Raw genomic sequence first — 26,116 nt, 5'->3', positions numbered from 1 at the left:
TTTATTCCTAGGTATTTTATTCTTTTTGATGTAATTGTAAATCAGATTGTTTTCTTAATTTCTCATTCCAATAGTTCATTGTTAGTGTGTTGAAACACAGCTGATTTTGTATCCTGCAACTTTACTAAATTTGTTTATTCTAACAATTTTTTGGGGGGAGAATCTTTAGGGTTTTCTATATATAATATCATGTCACCTGTAAATAGATAAAACTTTACTTCTTATTTTCTGATTTGGATGCCTTTTCTTTCTTTTTCTTGCCTAAATGCCCTGGGTAGGACTTCTAGTACTATTTTTTTTTTACTTACTTAATTAATTAATTATTTTTGGCTGTGTTGGGTCTTCGTTTCTGTGCGAGGGCTTTCTCTAGTTGTGGCAAGTGGGGGCCACTCTTCATCACGGTGCGTGGGCCTCTCACTGTCATGGCTTCTCTTGTTGCAGAGCACAGGCTCCAGGCGCGCAGGCTCAGTAGTTGTGGCTCACGGGCCTAGTTGCTCCACGGCATGTAGGATCCTCCCAGACCAGGGCTCAAACCCACGTCCCCCACATTAGCAGGCAAACTCTCAACCACTGCACCACCAGGGAAGCCCTCTAGTACTATTTTTAATAAAAGTTTAAAGAGGGCTTCCCTGGGCTTCCCTCGTGGCACAGTGGTTAAGAATCCGCCTGCCAATGCGGGAGACACAGGTTCAAGCCCTGGTCCGGGAAGATCCCACATGCTGTGGAGCAACTAAGCCCATGCACCACAACTACTGAACCTGTGCTCTAGAGCCCGTGAGCCACAACTACTGAAGCCCGCATGCCACAACTACTGAAGCCCATGTGCCTAGAGCCCGTGCTCTGCAACAAGAGAAGCCACTGCAATGAGAAGCCTGGCCACTGCAACGAAGAGTAGCCCCTGCTCACCGCAACTAGAGAAAGCCCATGCATGGTAATGAAGACCCAATGCAGGAAGGAAGGAAGAAAGGAAGGAAGGAAGGGAGGGAGGGAGGGAGGGAAGGAGGGAGGAAGGAAGGAAGGAAAAAGGAAGGAAGGAAGGAAAAAGGAAGGAAGGGAAGTAAGTAAAGGAAGGAAGGAAAGAAGTAAAGTAAGTAAGTAAGCAAAGTAAGTAAGTAAAGTAAGTAAGTAAAGTAAGTAAGTCAGTCAAGTAAGTAAGTAAGTAAGTAAAGTAAGTAAGTAAAGTAAGTCAGTCAGTCAAGTAAGTAAGTAAGTAAGCAAAGTAAGTAAGTAAAATAAGTAAGTTAAGTAAGTAAAGTAAGTAAGTAATTAAAGTAAGGGCATTCTTGCCTTGTTCCTGATCTTAGAGAAAAAAATTTTCAGCCTTTCACCATTTAGTATGATGTTAGCTGTGGGCTTGTCATATATGGCCTTTATTATGTTGAGGTACATTGCCTCTATACCCATTTTGTTGAGAGTTTTTGTAATGAAAGATGTTGAATTTTGTCAAATGTTTTCTCTGCATCTATTGATTTTTATCCTTTTGTTAATGAAGTGTATCACATTCATTGATTTGCAGATGTGGATCCATCCTTACGTCCCTGGAATAAATCTCACTTGATTATGGCATATGATCCTTTTAATATGCTGTTATAATCAGTTTGCTAATATTTTATTGAGGATTTTTGTGTTTATGTTCCTCAGGGTTATTGGTCTATAATTTTCTTGTAGTATCCTTGTCTGTTTTTGGTATCAGGGTAATGCTGGCCTGGTAAGATGAATTTGCACGTGTTCCCTCCTCTTCTATTTTTTGGAAGGGTTGAGAAAGATTGGTTTTAATTCCTCTTCAGATGTTTGGTGGAATTCACCAGTGAATCCATTTGCTCCTGGTCTTTTTTTTGTTATTGGATGGTTTTTGATTACTGACTCAATCTTACCACTCATGATTTTTCTGTTCAGATTTTCTATTTATTCATAATTCAGTCTTGGTAGGTTGTAGAAATTTATCCACTATTCTAAGTTGGCATGTGTTTATTATTCATAATATTCTCTTATAATACTTTGTATTTCTGTGTTATCAATTGTAATATCTCCCCTTTCATTTCTAATATTATTTATATTATTTCTAATAAGTTCTTCTTTATGAGTTAGCCTACCTAAAGGTTTGTCTATTTTATTTATCTTTTCAAAAAAGCAGCTCTTAGGTTCATTGATTTTTTTCCTAATGTCTTTTTTAGTCTCTATTTCATTGATTTCCACTTGAAATTGTTATTTCCTTCCTTCTACTAACCTTAGACTTAGGTTTTTCTTTTTTATAGTTCCTTAACATGTAAAGTTAGGTTGGCTATTTGAGATCTTTCTTTTTTCTTTTTTTAATTAATTTATTTGTTTGTTTTTATTTTTGGCTGCATTGGGTCTTCGTTGCTGTGCGCAGGCTTTCTCTAGTTGCAGCGAGTGGAGGCTACTCTTTGTTGCGGTGCGTGGGATTCGCATTGTCGTGGCTTCTCTTGGTGCAGAGCATGGGCTCTAGGCACCTGGGCTTCAGTAGTTGTGGCACATGGGCTCAGTAGTTGTGGCGCACAGGCTTAGTTGCTCCGCAGCATGTGGGATCTTCCCGGGCCAGGGATCTAACCCGTGTCCCCTGCATTGGCAGGCAGATTCTCAACCACTGCGCCACCAGTGAAGCCCTTTCTTTTTTCTTTATGTAAGTGTTTACTGCTATAAACTTCCCTCTTATAACTGCTTCTGCTGCATCCCATAAGTTTTGGTATGTTGTATTTCCAATTTTTATTTGCCCCAGGATATTTTTGATTTCTCTTTCAATTTCTTTTTCAACCCATTGATCGCTTAGGAGCATTTTGTTTTATCTCCATGTATTTGTGCATATTGTAGTTTTCCTCTTGTAATGGATTTCTAGTTTCATACCACTGTGGTCAGAAAAGATGATTGATATGATTTCAGTCTTCTTATATTTATTGACTTAATGGCCTAATATATAGCTATCCTTGAAGAATGTTCCATGTGTATTTGAGAAGAATGTGTATTCTGCTGCTTTTGGATGGAATGTTCTGTAAATGTCTAAGTCCATCTGGTCTAATGTATAGCTTAAGTCTAATGTTTCATTTTTGAATTTTGGTCTAGATGATCTATCCAATGTTGAATGTGGGGTACTAAAGCTCCCTACTATTACTGTCTCTTTCTCCCTTCAGAGATGTTTATATTTGCTATATAGCAATATATATATTTGGGTGCTTTGATGTTGGGTATATGTGTATTTATGATTGCTATATCTTCTTGATGAATCAAGCCCCTTTATCCTTACATATTGACCTTCTTTGTCTCTTATTAATGTTTTCGGCTTAAAGTCTACTGTGTTTGATACAAGTGTAGCTACCTCCACATACTTTTTGTTTCCACTGGCAAGGAACATATTTTTCCATCCCTTCACTCTGAGCCTATGTGTGTCCTTAAACCTGAAATGAGTCTCTTGTAGGCAGCATATAGTTGGGTCTTGATTTTAATCCATCCAGCCATTCTGGGTCTTTTCATTGGTGAATTCAACCCACACATATTTAGAGTTATTACTGATATGTAAGGACTTAACTAATGCAATCTTATTAATAGTTCTCTGTTTGTTTTATATTTCCATTGTTTATTTTTAACCTCTGTTTCTGGCTACCTTTGTAAATTGGTGATTTTTTATGATAGTATATTCTGTTTCCCCTTTATCTTTTGTGCTTTTACTATAGGTTTTTGCCTTGTGGTTATTATGATGCTTACATAAGACATCTGATAGATAAAACAGTCTATTTTAAGCTGATAGCAACTTCAGTTTTCTACAAGAGCTTCACCCTTTTACTTTCCCTCTTTTAAGTTTTTGATGCATTATTTACTTTTTATATTGTGTATTCATTAACAAATTATAGTAGCTATAATTATTTTTAATACTCTTTTCTTTTGATGTTTATACTGTAGTTAAGTGGTTAACACACCATCCTACTACAGAATTAGTTTTTTAAGTTTGACTGAATATTTACTTTTACCCATATGCTGTATACTTTTGTACGCTTTCATGTTACTAATTGGCATCTTTAAATTTCAGCTTGAAAAACCCCTTTTAGCATGTCTTGCAAAGCAGGTCTAGTGGTGATGAACTCCTTCAGATTTTTTTTTCTGCTCTAGGAAAATCTTTATGTCTCCTTCATATCTGAAGGATAGCTTTCCTGGATGGAATATTTTGGGCTGGCAATTTTTTTCTTTCAACACTTTGAATATATCATTGCTTCTCTCCTGACCTAGAGTTTTAGCTGAGAAATCTGCTGAGAGCAGGCCTAATGGGACTTTCTTTATAGGTTACTATCTTTTTTTCCTTGGCTGCTGTTAGGATTATCTCTTTATTTTTGATTTTTGACAGGTTCATTATAATGTGTCTTGGATAAGGTTTTATTTGCACTGAGATAATAGTGTTATATTAGCTTTGTGAACTTGGATGTATAATTCTCTCCCCAGGTTTGGAAAGTTCTCAGCTATTATTTCCTTATTTTAAATTGAGGTATAATTGACATATATCATTGTATTAGTTTCAGGTGTACAACATAATGATTTGATATTTGTATATATTGCAAAATGATCACCACAAGTTAACATCCATCACCATATGCAGTTACAAAGTTTTTTCTTGTGATGAGAACTTTTAAGATATACTCTCTTAGCAACTTTCAATTATGCGATACAGTATTAACAACTATAGTCACCGTGACTTACGTATTTTATAAATAAAATAAATACATCCCCACGACTTATTTATTTTATAACTCAAAGTTTGTACATTTTGACCTCCTTCACCCATTTTACCAACCCCTCCCCCCCCCACCTACCCCTGGCAACCACTAATCTGTTCCCTATATCTGTGACTTTGGGAGTTTTTGTTTGCTTATCTGTTTAGATTTCACATATAAGTGATGTCACATGGTATTTGATTTTCTCTGACTTATTTCATTTAGCATAATGTCCTCGAGTTCCAACCGTGTTTTCACAAATGGCGAGATTTCATGTCATTTCTTTTTTTATGGCAGAATAATATTCCATTGTGTGTGTTTGTGTATAAAATATACACATACACACCATATCTTCTTTATTCATCCATCATAGACACTTAGGTTGTTTCCATATGTTGGCTATTGTAAATAATGCTGCAATGAATTTGGACGTGTGTGTATCTTCTTGAGTTAATGTTTTTGATTTCTTCACATAAATAAATACCCAGAGGCAGACTTGTTGGATCGTATGGAAACTCTATTTTTAATCTTCTTAGGAACCTCCATACTGTTTTTCATAGTGGCTGCACCAATTCACATTCTCACTAACAGTGTACAAAGTATTCCCTTTTCTCCACATCTTTGCCAACATTTGTTATTTCTTGTCTTTTTGATAATAGCCATTCTGACAGGTGTGAGGTGGTACCTCATTGTGGTTTTGATTTTCATTTCCCTGATCATTAGTGATGATGAGCATCTTTTCATGCACCTGTTGGCCATCTGTATTTCTTTTTTGGAAAAATGTTTATTCAGACACTTTGCCCATTTTTAAATTAGATTGTTTGTTTTGATATTCAGTTGTATGATTTCTTCATGTTTCAGATATTAATCCCTTATCAGATATATAATTTGCAAATATTTTCTCCCATTCTTTTTCTTTTCATTTTGTTGATGGTTTCCTTTGCTGTGCAGAAGGCTTTTGATTTGATGTAGTCCTCCTTGTTAGTATTATTTGTTGCCTTTGCTTTTAAGGTCAGATCTAAAAAATCTTAGCCAAGACTGATGTCAAGGAGCTTATCACCTATGTTTTCTTCCAGGAGTTTTATGGTTTCAGGTCTTACACTCAAACTTTAACCTATTTATAGTTAATTATCATGTAATTTCCAGCTTCATTCTTTTGCATGTGGTTGTCCAGTTTTCCCAATACCATTTTTTTTTTATAGTAATCTTTTATTTATTTATTTATTTATTTATTTATATTCATTTTTGGCTGTGTTGGGTCTTCGTTTCTGTGCAAGGGCTTTCTCTAGTTGTGGCAAGCGGGGGCCACTCTTCATTGCAGTGCGCGGGGCTCTCACCATCGCGGCCTCTCTCGTTGCGGAGCACAGGCTCCAGACGCGCAGGCTCAGCAGCCGTGGCTCACGGGCCCAGTTGCTCCGCGGCATGTGGGTTCTTCCCAGACCAGGGCTCGAACCCGTGTCCCCTGCATTAGCAGGCAGATTCTCAACCACTGCGCCACCAGGGAAGCCCCCAATACCACTTTTGAAGACACTGTCCTTTCCCAATTGTATATTCTTGGCTCCTTTGTCATAAGTTAATTGGCCATATATGCATGGGTTTAATTTTGGGCTCTCTATCCTGTTCCATTGATCTATGTGTCTGTTGCTATGACAGTACCATACTGCTTTGATTACTATAGCTTTGTTATATAGTTTGAAATCACGGCGTGTGATGCCTCCAGCTTTATTCTTTATCAAGATTGCTTTGGCTCTTCAGGGTTTTCATGGTTCCATGCAAATTTTAGGATTGTTTGTTCTATTTCTGTTAAAAAAAAAAAAGGCAGAATTTTGATAGGGATTGCATTGAATCTGTAGATTGCTTTGGGTAGTATGGACATTTTAACAGTATTAATTATTCCAATCCACGAGCGTGAAATATCTTTCCATTTATTTATGCAAGTGGGGTATTAAAGTCCCTCCCTTTATTGTTTTGCTGTCTATTTCTCCTTTTAGTTCAATTAATTTGTCTTATATATTTAGGTACTCCTATCTTGGGTGCATAAATATTTACAAATGTTTTGTCTTCTTGTTGGATTGACCTCTATCATTATGTAATGTCCTTTTTGTCTCTTAATGAAGTGTTTATTTTAAAGTCTATTTTGTCTGATATAAAGTATAGCTATCTCAGCTTTCTTCTGGTTTCCATTTGCATGGAATATCTTTTCCCATCCTTTTACTTTTAGTCTGTGTGTGTCCTTATATCCGGAGTCTCCTATAGGCACTATAGAGATAGGGTGCCTGAATGGATTAAAAAAAAAAAAGAGAGACCTATTTCTTTTTACTGGAGAATTTAGTCCATTTACATTTGAAGAAATTATTGATATGTGTGTGTTTATTGTGTGGTAATTGTTTTCTGGCTGTTTTGTAGTTCCTCTGTTCCTTTCTTTTTCTCTTGTTCTCTTCCTTTGTGGTTTGACTTTCTTTAATAGTATGCTTCAATTCCTTTCTCTTTATCTTTTGTGTATCTGCTATAGACTTTTGCTTTGTGGTTACCATGAGCCTTGCATATAACACCTTATATCTACAGCAGTCTATTTTAATTTGATAACAAGTTTGAGTGCATTCTAAAGCTCTACATTTTTATTCTCTACCCCACCTCCAAATTTTATATTTTTGATGTTACATTTTACAACTTTTTATCTTTTGTATCCCTTAATTATTGTAGTTATAATTGTTTTTTACTAAAACTTTTGTCTTTTAACCTTCACTAGTAGGTTAGGAAATTTTTCAGCCATTACTTCTCCAAATACATTTTCTGCCACTTTTTCTTTCTCTTCCCTTCTGAGACCTCTATAATACAAACGTTGGTCTGCTTGATGTTGTCCCATAAGTCCCTTAAACTATCTTCATTTTTTTTTTTCTCTTTTTGTTTTCCTGCTCTGATGGGGTGAGTTTTTGTGCTTCATATAGTCTGCTGTTAAACCTCTCTAGTACATTTTTTCCAGTTCAGTTATTGTATTCTTCATTAATATGACTTATGTTTGGTACTTTCTTATACAGCATTTTCTGTCTTTTTTTGAAGTTCTCACTGGGTTCATCCATTCTTCTCCCAAGTTCAGTGAGCTCCTTTATGACCATTACTTTAAACTCTTTATCAGATAAATCACTTATTTTCATCTCATTAAGGACTTTTTCCTGAGATTTTATCTTGTTCTTTCATTTGGAACATAGTTCTCTTTTTCTTCATTTTCCTTGACTTTCTGTGTTGGTTTTTGTGCATTAGGTAAGAGTCACTTCTCCTAGTCTTGAAGGAGTGGCCTCATGTAGGACAGGAACCTTATCGTTTAACCCTGTCTAGCTCTTTATTGTCTTTCAAACTTTTTGTGATTGTCCAAGATTTATTTTTAGTGGCTCCCAGTAGTTGAGAGTGTGCCAAGACCTGTAAGTGTCCCAAAGAGGAGAATCTCAGTCAGCTTCTGGATTTAGGCTGACTGGAAGCCAGAAACTCAGGCAGCAGCTTTTAAAGTATTCAAATGTATACAGTCCAGTGGGACCAGGTTAGGGAAGTTTTCAGCCATGACTTCTTTGAACAAGCTTTCTGCCTCTTTCTCTCTCTCTTCTTTTTTTGGGACTCCTATAATATGTATATTGATCCTCTTAATGATTTCCCATAAGTCCCTTACACTATTGTCTCTCTTTCTCTTTCTGTTCCCCAGCCCCACCCCAGATGAATTCTACTCCCTGGATTTGAGTTTGCTGATTCTTCCTTCTGCTTGACTAGTCTGCTGTTGAACCCCTCTATTGAATTTTTCAGTATAGTTATTGTATTCTTACACTCTGTGATTTCTATTTGGTACTTTAAAATATTTTTTCTCTTTATGGAAATTCTCACTTTGTTCATGCAATGTTTTCCTGACTTCAGTGAACATCTATATATTATTTTGAAATGTCTATTGGGTAATCACTTATATCTGTTTCATTAAGATCTGTTTCTGGATATTTGTCTTGTTCTTTTGTTTGTAACATATTTCTCTGTTTCTTCATTTTCTTTGACTGTGTTGGTTTCTGTGTTTAGACAAAACAGTCACCTCTCCCAGTCTTGACAAAGTGTTCTTGTGTTAAGAGATGAACCTCATCAATAAGCCTGGCCCATGCTCCTAGTTGTCTCTCAAGCCTTTGTGATGGTCCAAGCTGCTTTCTTTGTTCTTATTGGCTCTCAGTGGTTGAGGGTGTACCCAGATATGACAGTGTCCCAAAGGGGAGGACTGCGACCAACACATAGATACAGGCTGGTTGGAAGCTGGACCTTTAGGCAGCAGCTGGTGCAGTTTGTATTTAGACCTTCCAGGTGGGCGTTTTGCCTGCTCCCTCTGATTTGGGCCTGGGTCTATGGCAGTTGGTGGTGGGTGTGTGTGTGTGTGTGCATGTGCACGTGCTCCTGAGTCTAAGAACTCCTTTGTTGTTTGCTGCAGTCCTGTGGGACTTGTGAATGTCAACTTGTGAACCCTGTTGGCTATCAGTCAGGTGATCCAGGGGTCTTTCCCTCAGGCAGCAGCCGTAAAAGCTGGGGCATAAGACACTTGTAAAAGCTCCTTTCAGGGATATACTGGTGACTTGAAGCCAGCTAGAGGGAGAGAGCAGGGGAGTGTCTGCTGGTTTCCCTAGTCTGAGGAGGACTGCAGTCAGCCCCCGTAAGTGTGCTCAGTTAGAAACCTGACTCTTAGGAATCAGCTTTTAAAGTACACAATTAAGAGCCTGTCTTTGCTCCCTTTGCATTGAACCCTGGGAGGATAGCTGTGGCGAGTGCTCGCACACCTGTTACAAATGTTTGCTAGTCTTGTGGGTCTCCCGGATGCAAGCCCCACTGGCTTTTAGAATTACGTATTTTGGGGGCCTGTCCCTTGGGTGGGGTCTTAAAAGTTGTGGTGGTGAATGTGGGGTCCAAGTCCTCCACTCTTCAGGGAGAAGTTGGAAGTTGGAGTTCTCTCCTGATTATATATTGCTGTGCCGGGGCTGAGGTTTATGTCAAGCATGTCTCAGCCTTTCCTACCCACTTTGACGTGGGTATGTTCTGGTTTCACCCAATGTATAGGAGTCGCTTAGGGTTTCTGGATTTCTTTCCAAGAAAATTGCTCCATGTGCAGCTGTACATTTGGTATGTCCATGGGAGGAGGGGAGTTCAGGAGCCTCCTATGTCCCCATCTTTGCAGCCAGGATTGCTCATCTCATAGGGCACTGAAGGCAGAAGGAAGGTAATGTGCTGCAAGGGAGGGAATGTTCAGAGAGAGACCATCTTCTAGGTTCCTTCTGGCATCTTACTCAGATTCCCTAGTGTTTACAAAGACCTTTAGTCTCCTCATAATCCTATTTTGCATCCCACTCTATCAGATTCATATCCTGAAAACTCCATTTTCTAATATGAATCCCTTGCTTTAAACATTTTTACAATAGCCACCATTTATTGAGTGCCCACTTTTAGGGACCCTTCACAAACACTCTGCAAGTTCTGTACCAACCACCCAGATTGATAGTTGAGTAAATGGAGTCTCAAGGCAACCCTGGGCTATTTAACTGTAAATACCAGTATACTTTTCACTTGACTGATTTTTCTCAAATTCTGGGACTGGTGGCAGCATGTCAGGCATTACTCCAAACCACACAGTAAATAAGATATGCCTTGCAGGAGCACTAATGTTTACTCGAAGATTGTTGTGGGAGATCTATTATTTTATTTCCTTCCACCCATTCAGTTATTTTGTATTCAGTGGGCATCAGCAATCCAGAAAAACATTCTGCAGGAAATAGGACCCAGACATCCAGTATTTTTTAAAGCTCCTCAGGTGACCACAAAGGGCAGCAAGGTTGAGAACCTCTGCTGTATACGATCTGGCCCAGATAGAGAATAAAGCTTCTTAAGCTTTAGGCTCCATAATCAAATTAAGATTTTGAAGCTGAGTTTCTACACCCCTGGCCCATTGCTCTACTGCACTGCCCACCCCCCCTTTTAAAATTAATTAATTTATTTTTGGCTGTGTTGGGTCTTCGTTGCTGCACGCGGGCTTTCTCTAGTTGCGGCGAGCGGGGGCTACTCTTCGTTGTGGTGCGTGTGCTTCTCATTGCGGTGGTTTCTCTTGTTGCGGAGCATGGGCTCTAGGCACGCGGGCTTCAGTAGTTGTGGCACACGGGCTTAGTAGCTCTGCGGCATGCGGGATCTTCCCGGAGCAGGGCTTGAACCTGTGTCCCCTCCATCAGCAGGTGAACCACCGTGCCACCAGGAAAGCCCTACTGCACCCTTTTGTTAGCTCTAAGTTGAGGAAGTAAGTCAAGGGGCAGGATTCCACTCTCACATCTCTACCTAGGCTTTTCAGTCCCAAGTTGAATACTCATGGTTCTGCTATACCTGAAATAAAACCATTACCACACTGAGTTATCTTTCAAATCTTAGCAAAAGCTTTTTCTCGTTGCACTACCTGCAGGTACTTTGGCATGCTGTATTCTAGGCTCCCATTACTTTCATATTACACTGTAATTCTTTACTAGGCTGTCTTTACCACAGGTGGTGAGCCCCATATTAAAGCATCTTCGGGTTTGAGGCTAATTGGTGTTTAGTAAACATTGGTTTTTCTATTATAAACAGTATTAAACTATGTATGCGGAAGATACAGCAGGGCTTACTTAAACCATAAAGTCTTCAATGTCTTAAAGCTCACAGCTGGTGGCAGGACAAGTCAGATGCTTGAATGCAAAGGTGGATACATTCCAAGTTACCTACCGAAAGCCCTGGCTAAAGCAGGCTTCTCAGATGGACCCAGAACATCTGCAGGACATTGCTCATGGGCTACAATTGTTTAGGGCCCCAAGAACCCATGGGCATGTCATGGCACTTAGCAGTTTCAGGGCTGTATCTCTGCCCCAAAGATTCCTCAGCACCAGCCACTGACTGGGCTCATTTGCATCTTAATACATTGTCAAGATTTATTTTTTACTCTAAGACCTCTTGAAAAGTTCACTTACTATTTGTATGGATAATTATTCAAGATGAGGCAAAAAAGATGAAGCAATGTTTTCTTGGGGAGTGCCACCAACTGAATACCAATACTCCAACATTTACAGCTTATAACACAACTTTTATTAGAAAAGTTATACATAACATAGCATCAACTATTTTCAAGAACAATATTAAACCTGATAAGCAACAAAAACCAGACTAACGAGATGTGTAACAAGAAACTAATGACCTTTCTATAATCAAACATTCAATTATCTACAATGTCTTTATACAAAGGGGGGAAACCCATGGTTTACACGCACATCATAGTGAAAATAAAGCGGCAACAGCAATTTTATACAATTACCATTCTCAAGAACCTGAATCACCAGAACAGTAATTACGAGTTCACAAATTTAAAACATCTCACATAATTTAAAATTACTGGGTATACACTGAAGTCTGAGTGATTTTTGTTTTCCACAAAAGTGCCAACACTTAAAAGCTAGAACTTTCAGTGTGTAATTTTGCCCTAAAATGTTAAGACATGTATTGATAATCATATAACAGTCACATAATTTCTGGTGCTATCTGATGTGTTAATATTAAAGCCTTTATTTGGATGTGTTTTTCTTCACTTAAATTATAGGAAACCGGATACTGGATTTCTGTTGCAAAGCTATTAGAGTTCCAAACACAGGAGTGTGCAAGCACTGGAAAAACTGATCAGTACTAAAACATAATAAATATCAGAGAAGCCATTAGTTTTTACAGCACTGTCTGCTTAAAGGTTAAGTCAACCAGTTGTACGATTTCCCATCAGTCTGTCCTTTCAGTTGGCATAGCAATTTATATTTTCATGATCTGAATACTCAAATATATCCAAACATCTTTTTAAAACTTTGATTTATAGCTCCTGGAAAGTTATAAATGCTTTTTATCTTCATTCTACTCTAAAAAGTCTATTTCTGCTCATTTTAGAGCCTCACTAAAACAAAAGATTTCAGGATAGTAAGATTCATTAAAAAGTTTCAAATGGAATGATTTACAAAATAGGGCACTTTAAACCAAGCCCTATTTTTTTGTAGCTGAAAGGGATTAGTTACAGTACAATTTCACACAACCCCATGATCAAGTGTGGAATTATACTTTAAAACTTAAGAGGACAATCTCTGCTTTGGGCACCATCCCTAAAGCACAATGGTTACGAAGAAGACTGCCAGGTGCTGATGGGAAAAGACGATTCACACTATAGTTATTAACTGTCAGGCATTTTTTCCTGAAAAGGTCTCCTTTACAATGCAATAATCGAGAACTAAGATAAAAACCCTGACTTTCCACTGCTACTCAACATTATTATATGCGCCAATATTGCACAAATCTGTTCTGGACTGTTAAAATAAACTTGGGGTACTTGTTTTCTCCATCAGAACACAAACACCATACAAGCAGTTTCCCTTAAAGATGAAATTGACAAATTAAAAATACCGGAAAACATGAAGAAAGAGGCAGGGACTTTGTACACACAAAAATCTAAATTTTCTTGAAGGGTTCTGTGTGCCCTACACATGGGGGCAATTTGTACACACTAGTGAAATGAACACTAGCTATAATGCTTCTAGCTGCTCAAATAATGTGGAACCTTGGTCCAGGTGTTGCAATGATATCACTGTATGGTTCTTCCTGTGTCAGCTCAATAGCTTGCTGCTTTTTAAGAACCAAGAAGCTGTAGAACTTTGCTGCAGCTTGCTTTCTGTTCGTGTTTCGACACAACTCAAGCAAACTGATAGATTCAGCTCCAGTTTTAGCGAGAGCTCGCTGAAATAAAAGAAAGAATTAAATGAAAATAATCGTCTACACAATAAAGTAGTAATTTTAAAAGGATACTACTTTTGGATACTGAGAAAAGTATTACTGTATATATTCTGTTGGGGGCTAGGAGTAGATTTTTGAATGGTACGAGAGTGTTTCTCACATTAAAAAAGGCAAGGGGACAAAGTTAACATTTTTGGGACAACCTAATATAGACGACTCATTTTTTCTAATTAATAAAATCTAATCAATTCACCTATCAATTTCATCTAATTGATAAAATAGTAAAATCTAGCACACAGTTCTGAAAACTGTCAACTTAACTATCCTTTGAATTTATTTTAGGAGACCTGAGCACCTTGCCTGGTATTTCATAAACACTCAAGATATCTCCTCTGTATCTGACACATTAAGGCCCAAGGATAAATGACACTGTACAATGATTTGACAAATTTAATGATTCAACCCATTAAATTTGCTCAACCAAAAGTAAGAAAATGTACACACACAAAGGAGTTCTGCTTTGCAGGGAAAGTGTTCACCTGGATGCCTTCCAGGCTTACTCTTAGCCCAACAGCTTGTGTATTAAAATAGTTTAAGGTGTGCGGTTTTGGAAAAAGTTTCACAAAAGGTAGACTTTCTGGTTATAGCATGTAACTTTTTTTTTTTAAGGAAACACTGCCAAAAGCCTTTGATGAAATTTTTTCTCTAGGACTTTGCAGGCATACCTGAAGACCATGAAGCATCTGCTGAGTCCTTTTGTTCCATCTTCTTTCCTCTTGATCCTGATCACCCCCTGAGGCATCTTCATCCTGAGTGAAAAGGACCCCCGTGCAAAAACAAAACACTGACAAAACTGCTACAAAATGAAGCATTTCCGTATCTCCTGAAAGCTCTATATTGTGTATTTTGACTAAGGGAAAAATCACTTAGCATCTAGTTCGACATCCCTTCTTAAATTACAAAAGAAAATCCTCTGTACCTGCAAGCATTTAGCTGAATATATGACTCTGTACTGGTATGTAAGTGTGTGATCTACACAGTCTGGTCCACGGACTGTTGCTGGTTGGTGAGCTATGCATTACTGGCCCTTGCTAAGGTAAGAAACTGAAGCAAGGAAATAAACCAACTACGTCACTAAGCATACTGTTTATTTTAACTGAATATATATTTATGTATTTTTTTGGTAGCATGATTTTCTGGACAATGGTATTCCAGAAAATTCCTAATCTCACTGTGGACCACTACCAAAGAGCCTGCAGACTAGCAAAGATGAGTAAGTAATACTGTTCCATACAGTGTTTTAAAAGAAATGGGCTATAATTTATAATATATATTTAACTGGAGGGGCCTGGCTGCCAGTCACCTGCCACCTACAAGACTGTCTGTCTTAAGCCGGCACGGGGCAACAGCCGAGATGCTTCCAGGCTGTGCTGCAACTAGCTTAAATGCTAATTGAACACTAAGGCTGAGATACTCTAGCACACAGGCTGGAAGAGCTTTGGGGCTACATTCTGACTTTAAAACAAAAACAGTGTGTAAGGCTCACGTTAAGCACTAACTGGTTATGAAATCTATGCTGGCATAAATTACAAACACGAACAGATGGTAATGAAAATTGGAAGAAACTTTAAACATAAAGGTTTAAATAAAATATCTGACAGAACATCAAATAGAAGAATACAACATCAAATAGAAGAATACATATTCTAATATACAACCTTAAAGATCCAGGGAAAGAAAAAACTTGAACAGCCAAAGCATGCCCCAGGAAAAGGAAAATCCATTCCCAAAGTCAAAAATAAAAATCACTCTATTAGCCAAGTCACAAACCACTCCAGTCTAATGAAAAAGCAAAATCCACACAAATAGATTATATTAGAGGCAGATGCTAATAGCTGACCAATGACCACAAGATAACAAAAGCAGCTTACAAACAATTTAGAAGTCAAGGAATCAGTGAAAGGGCAAGTCCCATGTCCTTGAAAAGCCCCCAAGGGACCAAATGAGAGATAACATCTGAAGTTCTTAATGATGGTGTAGATCACTAAGAATTTGGCTAAGTTTTGCTTATATTCAAACATTTTTCATCACTCTGAACTCAGCTCCAAAATGAAAAATAATAAGAGCTGGTTGAAGATTTTCACTAAAGCTAGAATGGGAATTTATTCATCAGATCTTTTTTTACAACGTTTCCTTACCTCCTCCTCTTCATCATCTTCTTTCTCCTTCTCTTTCTCCTTTTCTTTTTCTGGTAAAAGTTCTAACTCTGGAATTAACTGACAAATATTTGGAGGCTCTTCTGGGGGCAGCTCTACAGGAGGTATTTCCATCTGCTCTACCTGCTGAGGCTTAAAGCAATAAAGATAAGGCAATTTAAGATGCACATTTTAAGGGTAGCTTCTCTTAACTATGCAACCATGTAGTTGCTGCAGTTTTCAAAATGAAAAGAAATACTTTTCACACTTCCTCATAATCAAAACCTGATTACACATCTTGTTCTTTTACTGTAAAGCCACAACATTAAAGTACTTTACAAAGGAAATTAATCCATTCATTATCTTATTACCCTAGAACGAAAGTGTTTTGTTTTTATACTTACTTTTTAGAAGTCAAATACTTAAAGTCTATGTGAGGAATTTGCAAACAAGAAAAAACCCTCAACACTTTCTGTATTAGCATTTTAGGACTAAACAGAACCCACTGACGACTCCTGGGCAATGCAAAAAGGCTCTAACATTAATTAGCCTGGTACTGTCGACCACTGCTGTATAAGGCTACTGCAACTCAGCTTGAGCTCTAAAGAGCCTTTGTGCTCTTCCAGCAGCAAATATTAGGAATGAGGAGACTATTTTTCTGGGTCCATTTCTTGAATTTCTTTCTTCTCTGACTTAATACAAACACATGAGAACATTAAAAGAGTGACAAGGGAACAATTACCTGGAGAGTGGTTGGTACTAGAGTAACCCACTAATTACTTGTTCCCGTTCCTGAACTCAAAAACGCTTTTTTTTTTTTTTTTTTACAACTCCTTACCATCAGAGGGCATAGAGAACTAGTTGTTAAAATTGGCAAAGAATATTCTTTTGCCAATGTCTTGATGATAGAGGGAGGCTGAACCAAAAGAGCCTAAGGTACCAAAAAGCCTCCCTTTGCCCAGAATTAATTTATTCTATAGACTTACTTAAGCTTGGGAAGCCTTAAACCAGACCACCTCCTTCCTTTACACTCAGGATAGGAACACTAAGTGAACTTAATGGTAGCCAGTCTAAATGAAGTAGCAAGACGTCGCTTTACCTTTTTTCAGCAACTGGACGAGCATATTCTGATTTCTTAATAAGAGAGCCTAAAACTGCTTAGTATTAAAGATATACAGGAATATTTATAAAGAATAAACCAGAACCCGGAAGAGAATAGAGAGTCTAGGAATAAACTTACGCATATATGGTCAATTAATTTAGCACAAAGCAGCATACAATGAGGAAAGGACAATCTCTTCAATAAATGGTGTTGGGAAAACTGGACAGACACATGCAAAAGACTGAAATGCATTAAAGACTTGAATCTAAGACCTGAAACCATAAAACTCCTAGAAGAAAACATTGGTGATAAGCTCATTGGTCCTGACGACTTTTTGGATTTGACACCAAAAGCAAAAATAAACAAGTAGGACTTCATCAAACTAATATATCTGCAAATCATTTATAAGAGATTAATATCCAAAATATATAAAGAACGCAACACAATTCAAGAGCAAAACAAACTGATTAAAAGGGGCAGAGGATCTGAATAGACATTTTCCCGAAGACAGCAATACTGATGGCCAACAGGTACACGAAAAGGTGCTCAACATCTCTAATCAAGGGCATGTAAATAAAAACCACAATAAAGCATCACCCAAAAAACAAGAGATAACAAGTGTTGGCAAGGATGAGGAGAAAAGGGGAACCCTCTTGCACTGTTGGTGGGAATGGAAATTGGTGCAGCCACTATTTATCCAAAGGAAATTAAATTACTATCTGGAAAAGATACCTGCACTTCCATGTTCACTGCAGCATTATTTATAATAGCTAAGCTATGGAAACAACCTAAGTATCCATCAACACATAAATGGATAAAGAAAATATGATACACATGCACAATGAAATATTATTCACCATAAGAAGGAAATTCTGCCTTTTGTGACAACATGGATGGACCTTGAGGGCATTACGCTAAGTGAAATAAATCAGAGAAAGCTGAATCCTGTATGATAGATATATCAATCACTTACATGTGGAATCAAGTATCTTAAAAAGCTCACACTCACAGAAGCAGAGAGTAGAATGGTGGTTACTAGGGGATGGGGGAAATGAGTAGATGTTGGTCAGTCAGTTTTGGGGATCTAGTACACAGTATGATGATTACAATTAACAATACAGCTGTCCCTCAGTATCTGCAGGGGATTGGTTTCAGGATCCCCTCTGAATACTAAAATTTACAGATGCTCAAGTCTCTTACATAAGACAATGTACTGCAGACAGCCCTCAGTATACATCCTTGGATAAGGAGGTTCAACTATATACTATGCACTTGAAAGGTGCTAAGAGTAGATCTTAAAAGTTCTCCTCACAAGAAAAAAATCTAATCCTGCAAGGTGATGGGTGTTAACTTACCATGGTGATCATTTCACAATGTACACATCTAGCAAATCATTATATATTGTACACCCGAAACTAATTCAATTTATATATGTCAATTATATTTCAATAAAACCGGAGGAAAAATGTTCCATCTTGCTGACAAAGTTATTTATTAGCAGGCAGTTTGTTTCATTTTACTCACAATGTACTTAACAGGTTCCATATGCTGCTTTTCTTATTCTACCTAGAACTGTCAGATTCACCATGGGCTAACGTTTGAGAAGTGAAATAAAAACCAGAACCAAGTTCAGAGTCAAGGATTCCACAGTAGCCAAGGATGCTCACTTTAGGCCACTGTGAAGCAAGACTCTATCCAAGAGTCAGAAAAACCAAAAACTCCTAAGAATGCCTCCCACTCACGGCACACTGTGTTGTGATCCTCAGCTGCCATTCTTTGTGGACCCATTCCTTACTACTTTCTGCCCAAAGCAAGATACTTCAAAAGGTCTCCTTAAACAACACTTGCTATTACTAGGGATCTAAAACATTGCCCGAACACCCACACCCCAAACACCTTGGAGAGCTGTGCTTACAGGGATCATGGGTTCTGGGTCCATCTGTCCCACTTTTCGCTTAACTCCCTGAGGTGGTGGTGGAGGCATGGCTGACTCATCCAGGTTTGTTCTGCTGGTCTCCATTGACTCTTGGAGGCGGCTTGGCTCTTCCAAAATGGGCTCATCTGCAATTGATCATACGAAGAGGGGATTACGGTCATACAGTCCTCAACAAGATTTTAGAACCATTTAATACTAATATGCTAAGACTTTCCCTAATGAAGAAGGCTGAATAAAACTTTACCTCCACAAAGGTTACTAAATTTATAATACATTTCAAGGTGGGAAGAGGTTTTTAAAAGGACATGTCCCACCTCCAGTCCAAGGCAGGACAATCCTTTAGCAGACTATCACTCGGCCAAGTCCTAAACCTCAGACCTTTCTGAAAACAGAAAACTTCCCATCTAACAAAGGAATCAGAGACTATAAGGCATGTATTTCCCTGTCTAAAAATCTGAGAACACGTCTTTGTTCCTGACTTCTTTCACTTTGGCGATATACAGGTAAATTTTAGCCAAGTGTTCACTTAGATTTGCTCAGGGAGCTCTTGCAACGGGACAGACCGATAACATCGCGCTGCCGCTGCTGCTGGGGCTGCTCCTCTCTGGGAACCTCCGGGTTTTCGAATTCTTTGAGGAATTCATCCAAATTATCAGCCTCTCCTCCTTTCCTCCTTTTTCTAAGATCTTCTGGTACTAGTGGTGTAAGACAGCGTGTAAACAGCTATTAAAAAAAAAAAAATCAATTATAAAATCTCTACTATAAATCACATGAACCGAAAACCTACCAATGGCATTACTATTTTCCATAAGTATGCTTTAACAATCAGTGTATATATAATTTAGCATGATTTCTACTTAATGTTATATCATATTCATGCTTCATTCTACTTTATAATTTGAAATCCTCTATGTAAAAATTTTCACTGCAGCAATTTTAGAAAAGTTAAGAATGAAATTTTTAACCATTGTCTCATGACTTGGATATAACACTAAAGTTCTAAATTTATTTACCTGCAGTTTATTTTCATATTCATACACTTAAAACAATCTAACAAATCATACCCAACAGCTTTGCATAGTGCCCTTGTCACTTAATATTGTATGGCAATTTCATTAACTGTCATTTCTAGTATTTTTAATGACTGAATATTCCACTGAGTGGAAGTAAATATATATGTGCGTGTATATATGCCACACCTGAATGATTCTTCAATATTTTAAGTTTCTTTTAAAAAATTTAACTAAATAATAATTAATGAACATCTTTATAGAAGTGGCTTTTTGAATTACCTCCTTAAGAAAAATTCCTAACAATGAGACCACTGAGTCAAAAAAAAAAAACACTTAAAGACCTTCTTCCAAATGATTATATACGATTGTGCTTCCAATATACAGCAGTTTTACCAAAGCCTTGCTGCTTTAAACACTTTATAGTAAAAATCAATTGGTTCTATGACACCTCAGAACTTTGCTTTAGAATAGTCTGGAACCTAAAGTGAGCAGAAAGGGCCTGTAAGTGAAAAAAAATTCTCATAAAGCCAGATTTCTGTACTGTGGGAAAAGTAGAACCACCCCTTGTTTTAGCCAGAAAGCAACATCTGAAGATTGTAGACTGGAACCACAGAACACACTAAGGCAACAGAACTTGTAATATATCACAGCAAGTTGAGGAGCAAGAACTATTATTAAAAACATCAGTGTCTTCTTAGAATAGGGAAGATTCATTCTACATCTTTTAGAAATACAGGTGTCACTTATCTTGATCTTTCAGATCAGGTTTATGTTCAGTATACTGTGGTTTAAGGGAGGAAAAAAAAGACAAGATGCTATATCACTGAAAAATACCTGATCAAAAATGATTCAAACAAGTTTTTAAAGTTTATTTTAAAAAATGGTCCAAATCTATATGAAATTTAAAATTCTGCAAACTATATTACCTTCAGTAGCCTGTTATTCCACAAAGGCTGAGCAGGTAAAGAGAAAAGTTTTTCCACTCCCCCGGTCTCTTTCCACATCATCAATTTCTTGGTGGGTGGCGCCAGATCCAAAGTAGTAACAATGTCAGAGTAATCACTAAGCTGGGCTCTAATTGTCTTGCTGTCCAACTCTTTGACACTGTCAACAATTAGCTTCCTCTTCCTCTTGGCTTTTGTTTCTTTGACTGGCATGATAAAAGAAAATAAGGTCATCTTTTCTGAGGCCAGCATGAAACATACAACTACCAGATTTGGTCTCATTATATTCCTGCTTTTCTAAACACCTAGAAGAGAAGTTAAGCTTTCATGAGGGTAGAATCTGTTTTAAGTCGTGTTTCCCAAGTACCATATAGAGGCTAGCATACAATAGATGTTCAATAAAAATTTGCTGAACGAATGAATATTGACTTTTAGCACAAAATGAGCAAAATAATGGCAAGAGCCAATTCATTTTTGCCCATGTAGCTTTATATTGTAAACACATCACACTTGATTCAGCGTTGGGCTCAAGTCCTAGGTTCTGCCACTTATTAAGTTAGTGACCGTTAAGAAAAGTTAACTTCATTTTGCTAACCTCTTCATTTTCTCATTTGAAATATGGCCAACCACGTATAGGGGATTGTAAAATATTTAGTATGATGTCTGACATAGATTAAGGACTCCCTAAATGGTTGCAACTATGGATTTTTATTGGAAGAGTTACAATTCATATATGGCAGCTGCACAAGCAGCTTGATAAAGTGAAACAAGCGCAAACCCAGTCAGATGAACCCTGAACTCCATCCTATACACTTTTTGTATCCTCATTTCTAATCCTTACTAAACTCTTACAAAGAGGCAACATTATCTCAATTTCTTAAGATACAGAAAAGCTCATGGTATTAAATAAATTCCTCAAGATTTCATTGTCATACATGTTATATACCCCATAGGTTTTTATAGATAAAATACTCGTGTGGTTCAAAATTCAAGATTCAAAAAGATGTTATACAGTGACAGCCTCTGTCCAGGCCCTGTCCTCCAGCTACTGAGTTCCCTTCCTTGAAATTAAAAAGTTCAAGTTTTTGTTAACAGCTGGCTAAGCTCAATTATCCTATTTTAAACACTGCAGTATACGTCCCTCTTACCTTGTTTATAGATCTCTGTAATATCTGTCAATAATATAGTATATAATTTACTTAATTACCCATGTTCCCCTATTATTTAAGTTCCACGAGGATAAAGACTTGTTCATTTTTATATTTTTAGTTCCTAAATATAGCTACACAGTAAGTACTCTTTTTAAACCAGAAGCCCAAATCAGAATTTTTGGTGATCAGATTCTAAGTAGGAAACCCAAAAAGTTAATCTTGTTTTACTTAGAAGTCATAACAGTATCTTGAATTATACTGTAAATGACTTAAGGTATTCTACCCCATTGTACCCATACACCATCTAGAAATTTTAAAGTTTCACATCCAGATTACATACTGCCTCTTTTACTCAGAAGCAGCACCCCCAATTAAATATGCTTTGCTGTGTTTCTTAATAAGCAGCATAAGAAAAATACTGATTTTAGAACCTTTGATATTTCCAGTTAAAAATAAAAGTATTTTTAGATTTTCCCAGATTGTAGCCCAAAGCATACACAGAATCTAGAATGTTGGAAGATAACGGATTAGTCAATCTTGTACTTTACTGAAAAATGCCTTGCAATGCTTTCTGTTACACATGTGGCCTGTTAGCATTTTTGTAACCCCCAAAGACTAAGATATTTATTAGCAGAAAGCTTGTTCCATACTTTTATTTCACAGCAACTTGTAAAGATACTCTGTAAGATATTCGAATTATAAGTGAATTAAAGTTTCTATAATAGATGACTAACAAAGGAGAAAAGAAGTTTAGTTATATTGAAAATGAGCAGCAGATTAGTGGACATGAGCCAGAACTAGAAAAAGTTCTAAGTCAAAAAGTTTGTTTGCTCACCAGTGATATCAATAGGTTCCAAAGCAAACGCTTCTTCCTCATTTGGAACAAGTGTTGTTTGATCAGTCATAGTTGGCATCGGTTCGACAGGATCCACTGAATCAGGACTATCAGGCCCACCCACTATAAAAGCAGAAATCTGGTCACAAAAGGCTTGGGTATTTAACATATATCCAGCAAATGAGGGAAAAAAATCCCTTTGAGTAACTGAAAGAAACCCACTGGCTCCAAAGAAAAAACACTTTTCTAGTTATAAGGAGGTCTCTCCAGTTGACCTATTGCCCAAAAAAGGGGAAGGAGCACAGGGTTGAAGAGAATCAATCATAAGCACTGCTTTTAAGGAGATTTACAGTTCATCAAAAGCTGAAACGTTTAGCTTTTGGTCTTCTACAGTGAGTATCTTTTTGGATGCCACACATCATGCCCAGGATCACTGAACGTGACATGCTTACTTGATACGTTATCATCCTCATCCATATCATCATGCGCAGGCTGTTCTGGCAACATCACCCCCGCCTCAGACAGGGCAGGGGGGTCGTCAAAGATACCGCCGTCATTATTACTAATAAGTTTGTCATCTGAAATAGGGAATGTAATTTAGTTACAATTTAAAAAAGAAATGCTAAAAGAACAATAGCCAATCACTGGAAAAATAATGTTAAAATGGATTAAATTAAAAAATTTAAATCTGTATTCAATATGCATCTGTTCTCTTCAAGGTAGTATACAGAAGTATAAAACACTTAACATATGAAAAAAATCTCAATTTTAAAACATGTATTTACTTAAACACAAATAGAGCACTTCGAAGAATTAGTAAAACTTAAAACTCCAAGACAAGCAGTTTTAAACAAAATTAGGTATTGTTAAAACATTTTTAGGCTACAGGTTTACAGAAAACTTTTACTGAACCAACTGGTGACAATTCACACATATATACCTAGAGAGATGCTCAAGACTAAGAATTAGCAACTGCTCTAAAACCCCACAACTAAATAAAGAAATTGTTAGAATAATCACCTTGTTGTGACTTACCTAATATACCACCATCATTTCCTTCTCCAAAATTGTCATCCTTATATTGGTCTTCATATTCTAAATGGTTAATTTTCTCATTCAGATTGCTGGTGCTCTGTTCAGGCTCTAATAGGAGGTTAGAAGCACCAGTGCTCACTAACATGTCATCATCCTCGAAAGCGCTACCTTCTCTCATTATTTCACGATCATCCATTCCAAAGTCACCTAAACACATTTTAGTTGGTCATTAGTTGAGAAAAGTTAGAAGCATCACCGAATCAAAAGAAAATGGCTAATGATTTATTTTAATTATAATGTCACATTTGCTTACTGAAGTCTTATTTATCTTTGAATATTAAAACATCTAGTTTAAACTTTAAATCTTTAGCATCTATTATATTTCATAAACTGATTCTGGGGCGTAATGAGAAAATTCAAATATAAGATCCAAATTTAGGTTACCCTAAATATATTGAGTAACGTAATTTTAACATTATAGCTAATGGCTAATGATTTGTTTCTCTATTACCAAAATCATTTTCTTGTAGAATACTGATGTTTCCAACTTCTTCTCTCATGGTTATCTCTTCCACTCTACTCTGGTTCAGGCTGAACTGCTGGGCCACATCGATGTCACTTTAAAAGAATTTCAAATACATTGTAGTCTCAAGTCTCATTGTAATGTATTTGTAAGAGAAAACATCTCAATTCTTTATATAAGCAAGAAAAAACACCATACATACAACCTATGGAGCCTAAATATTTAATACTAAATAAATACAATCCAAGAATCTAAATGATGTGGAAGTTAATTTAATTTGTATTTAAATTTTAAAACTGTTAATGACCAGCGAGCAAAATATAATATGCTGAAATCACTACATAAGGCAACATGGTATACAGAGCAAAAACTGAGAGATGCATGGGCTAGACAGGCCTGGGTTTTCATCAGAGCCCTGCAACGTACAGGCTGTGTGAACACTGAAGTTAACTGGCTTTTCTGAGTCTTTGTTTAGTACAAATGTGGAATACCATCGACCAAATTCAGAATGTAAATACTTCCAAACAAATCACCAGGTTTGTTCAGCAAATAAATGGCAAGGACAAACATACAAAAAACATGTAGCTCTGTTACAGGTTCTAAAGAGAGACTTATGATACATATCAACCAAATGCAGTCTGGAAACTCTGTACAGACCGTGGCTGAAACAAAGCATGGCGGGGGGGGCCTATGTGTCAACTGGGGACATTTGACTGCTGACTGTGCATTATATTAAGGAATTATTGTAATTTTTTGAAAACTGTGATATTATTATGGCTTTGTTTTAAAAATTCCTTGCCTCTAAAGAGATACATTCCGAGGTATTTACAGATGAAATAAAATATTTGTTATTTGCTTTAAAATAATCCATTGTTAGAAGGTCAATTGGGGGAATACAGCTGAAACCTAGAGCAACATGGGATTTAGGGGCACCTACCCACCTCTCCCCCTGAAGTCAAAAATCCACATATAACTTTACAGTCAGCCCTCTGTGGTTCTGCATCCACTAATTCAACCAACCTCAGATTGTGTAGTACTGTAGCATGTATTTAGTGAAAAAAAATCTGCACGTAAGTAGACCCTCCCAGGTGAAACCTGTGTTAAGGGTCAACTGTACACATGAAATAAAACTGGCAATACATTGATAATGAAAGAAGCTGGATGATCAGCACCTGGGGTTCATAATATTTACTAATCTCTCTACTGTTTAGCTATGTTAAAAAATTCCACCATAAAAATTTTTTAAAAATAAAACAAGTATAAAGAAAGGGAGGAAAAAGTAAAGCAGCCAAATAGTGCCTAGCACTAATTAACACAATAAATTCAAAATAAATCATAAACTTACTCCTATAATTAAAAGTCAAAGATCATTTTTTAAAAAAGCAAACAAATTTGTCAAAAAATAAATGGGGATTGGTGTAGAGGGTTTCTCGGATAACTAATCGTGCTACTCAATCGCTTGGAAAGTGACAGTGACATTCCCTGTCATGGTAATAACAGCTGAATTCTGAAGACTTGAGAAGAGGGAAACAACATACCACAGTATTCTGCTGTAATGGCCATCTCTGTACAACTTTCTCTTCTTAAATGTTGTGTGACAATGACCCTTTCTTGCTCTTTATAGAAAGTTATCTCATATGTTTATTAATAAAAGAAAAGAACAAAAATTGTGGCTGAGTATAGCTTGGCCAAGATGATAAACTGGTAGATGACTTTAGTATATACCTCTGAAAAAAATCATGAAGCAACAGTTCAAGTTTACTGATATCATTATGTAAAGCAAACAGCTAGACTGCTGTTCAGTTTACACAATTGCCTAAGCAAATCAGAATTCTCTTAGCTGTTTTAAAGCTGGCATCTTCTACATGATCTTATAGAAGAAACAC

The 26,116-nt window shown here is 37.1% G+C and overlaps 1 protein-coding gene across 1 annotated transcript in view; it reads right to left on the bottom strand.

The window, feature by feature from the left end:
* Positions 1–11,799: 11,799 nt before the first annotated feature.
* The window catches only part of RAD21 (RAD21 cohesin complex component), a 28,084-nt gene continuing 13,767 nt past the window's right edge, over positions 11,800–26,116 (bottom strand). Inside the window, exons 5-14 of the mRNA XM_057532083.1 lie at positions 24,219–24,325; positions 23,708–23,914; positions 23,125–23,250; positions 22,673–22,795; positions 20,669–20,892; positions 19,293–19,452; positions 18,709–18,854; positions 15,695–15,844; positions 14,222–14,305; positions 11,800–13,499 (exon numbers count right to left, since the gene is read on the bottom strand). Coding sequence (XP_057388066.1) covers positions 13,308–13,499; positions 14,222–14,305; positions 15,695–15,844; positions 18,709–18,854; positions 19,293–19,452; positions 20,669–20,892; positions 22,673–22,795; positions 23,125–23,250; positions 23,708–23,914; positions 24,219–24,325 — 1,519 coding nt within the window. The 3' untranslated portion in view covers positions 11,800–13,307. The remainder of the gene's footprint in view (positions 13,500–14,221; positions 14,306–15,694; positions 15,845–18,708; positions 18,855–19,292; positions 19,453–20,668; positions 20,893–22,672; positions 22,796–23,124; positions 23,251–23,707; positions 23,915–24,218; positions 24,326–26,116) is intronic.

The sequence above is a fragment of the Balaenoptera acutorostrata genome, chromosome 17, assembly GCF_949987535.1.
Source record: "Balaenoptera acutorostrata chromosome 17, mBalAcu1.1, whole genome shotgun sequence".
Lineage (NCBI taxonomy): Eukaryota > Metazoa > Chordata > Mammalia > Artiodactyla > Balaenopteridae > Balaenoptera > Balaenoptera acutorostrata.
The sequence above is the reverse complement of the archived record's forward strand: the minus strand, read 5'-3'. Positions and strand labels throughout refer to the sequence as shown.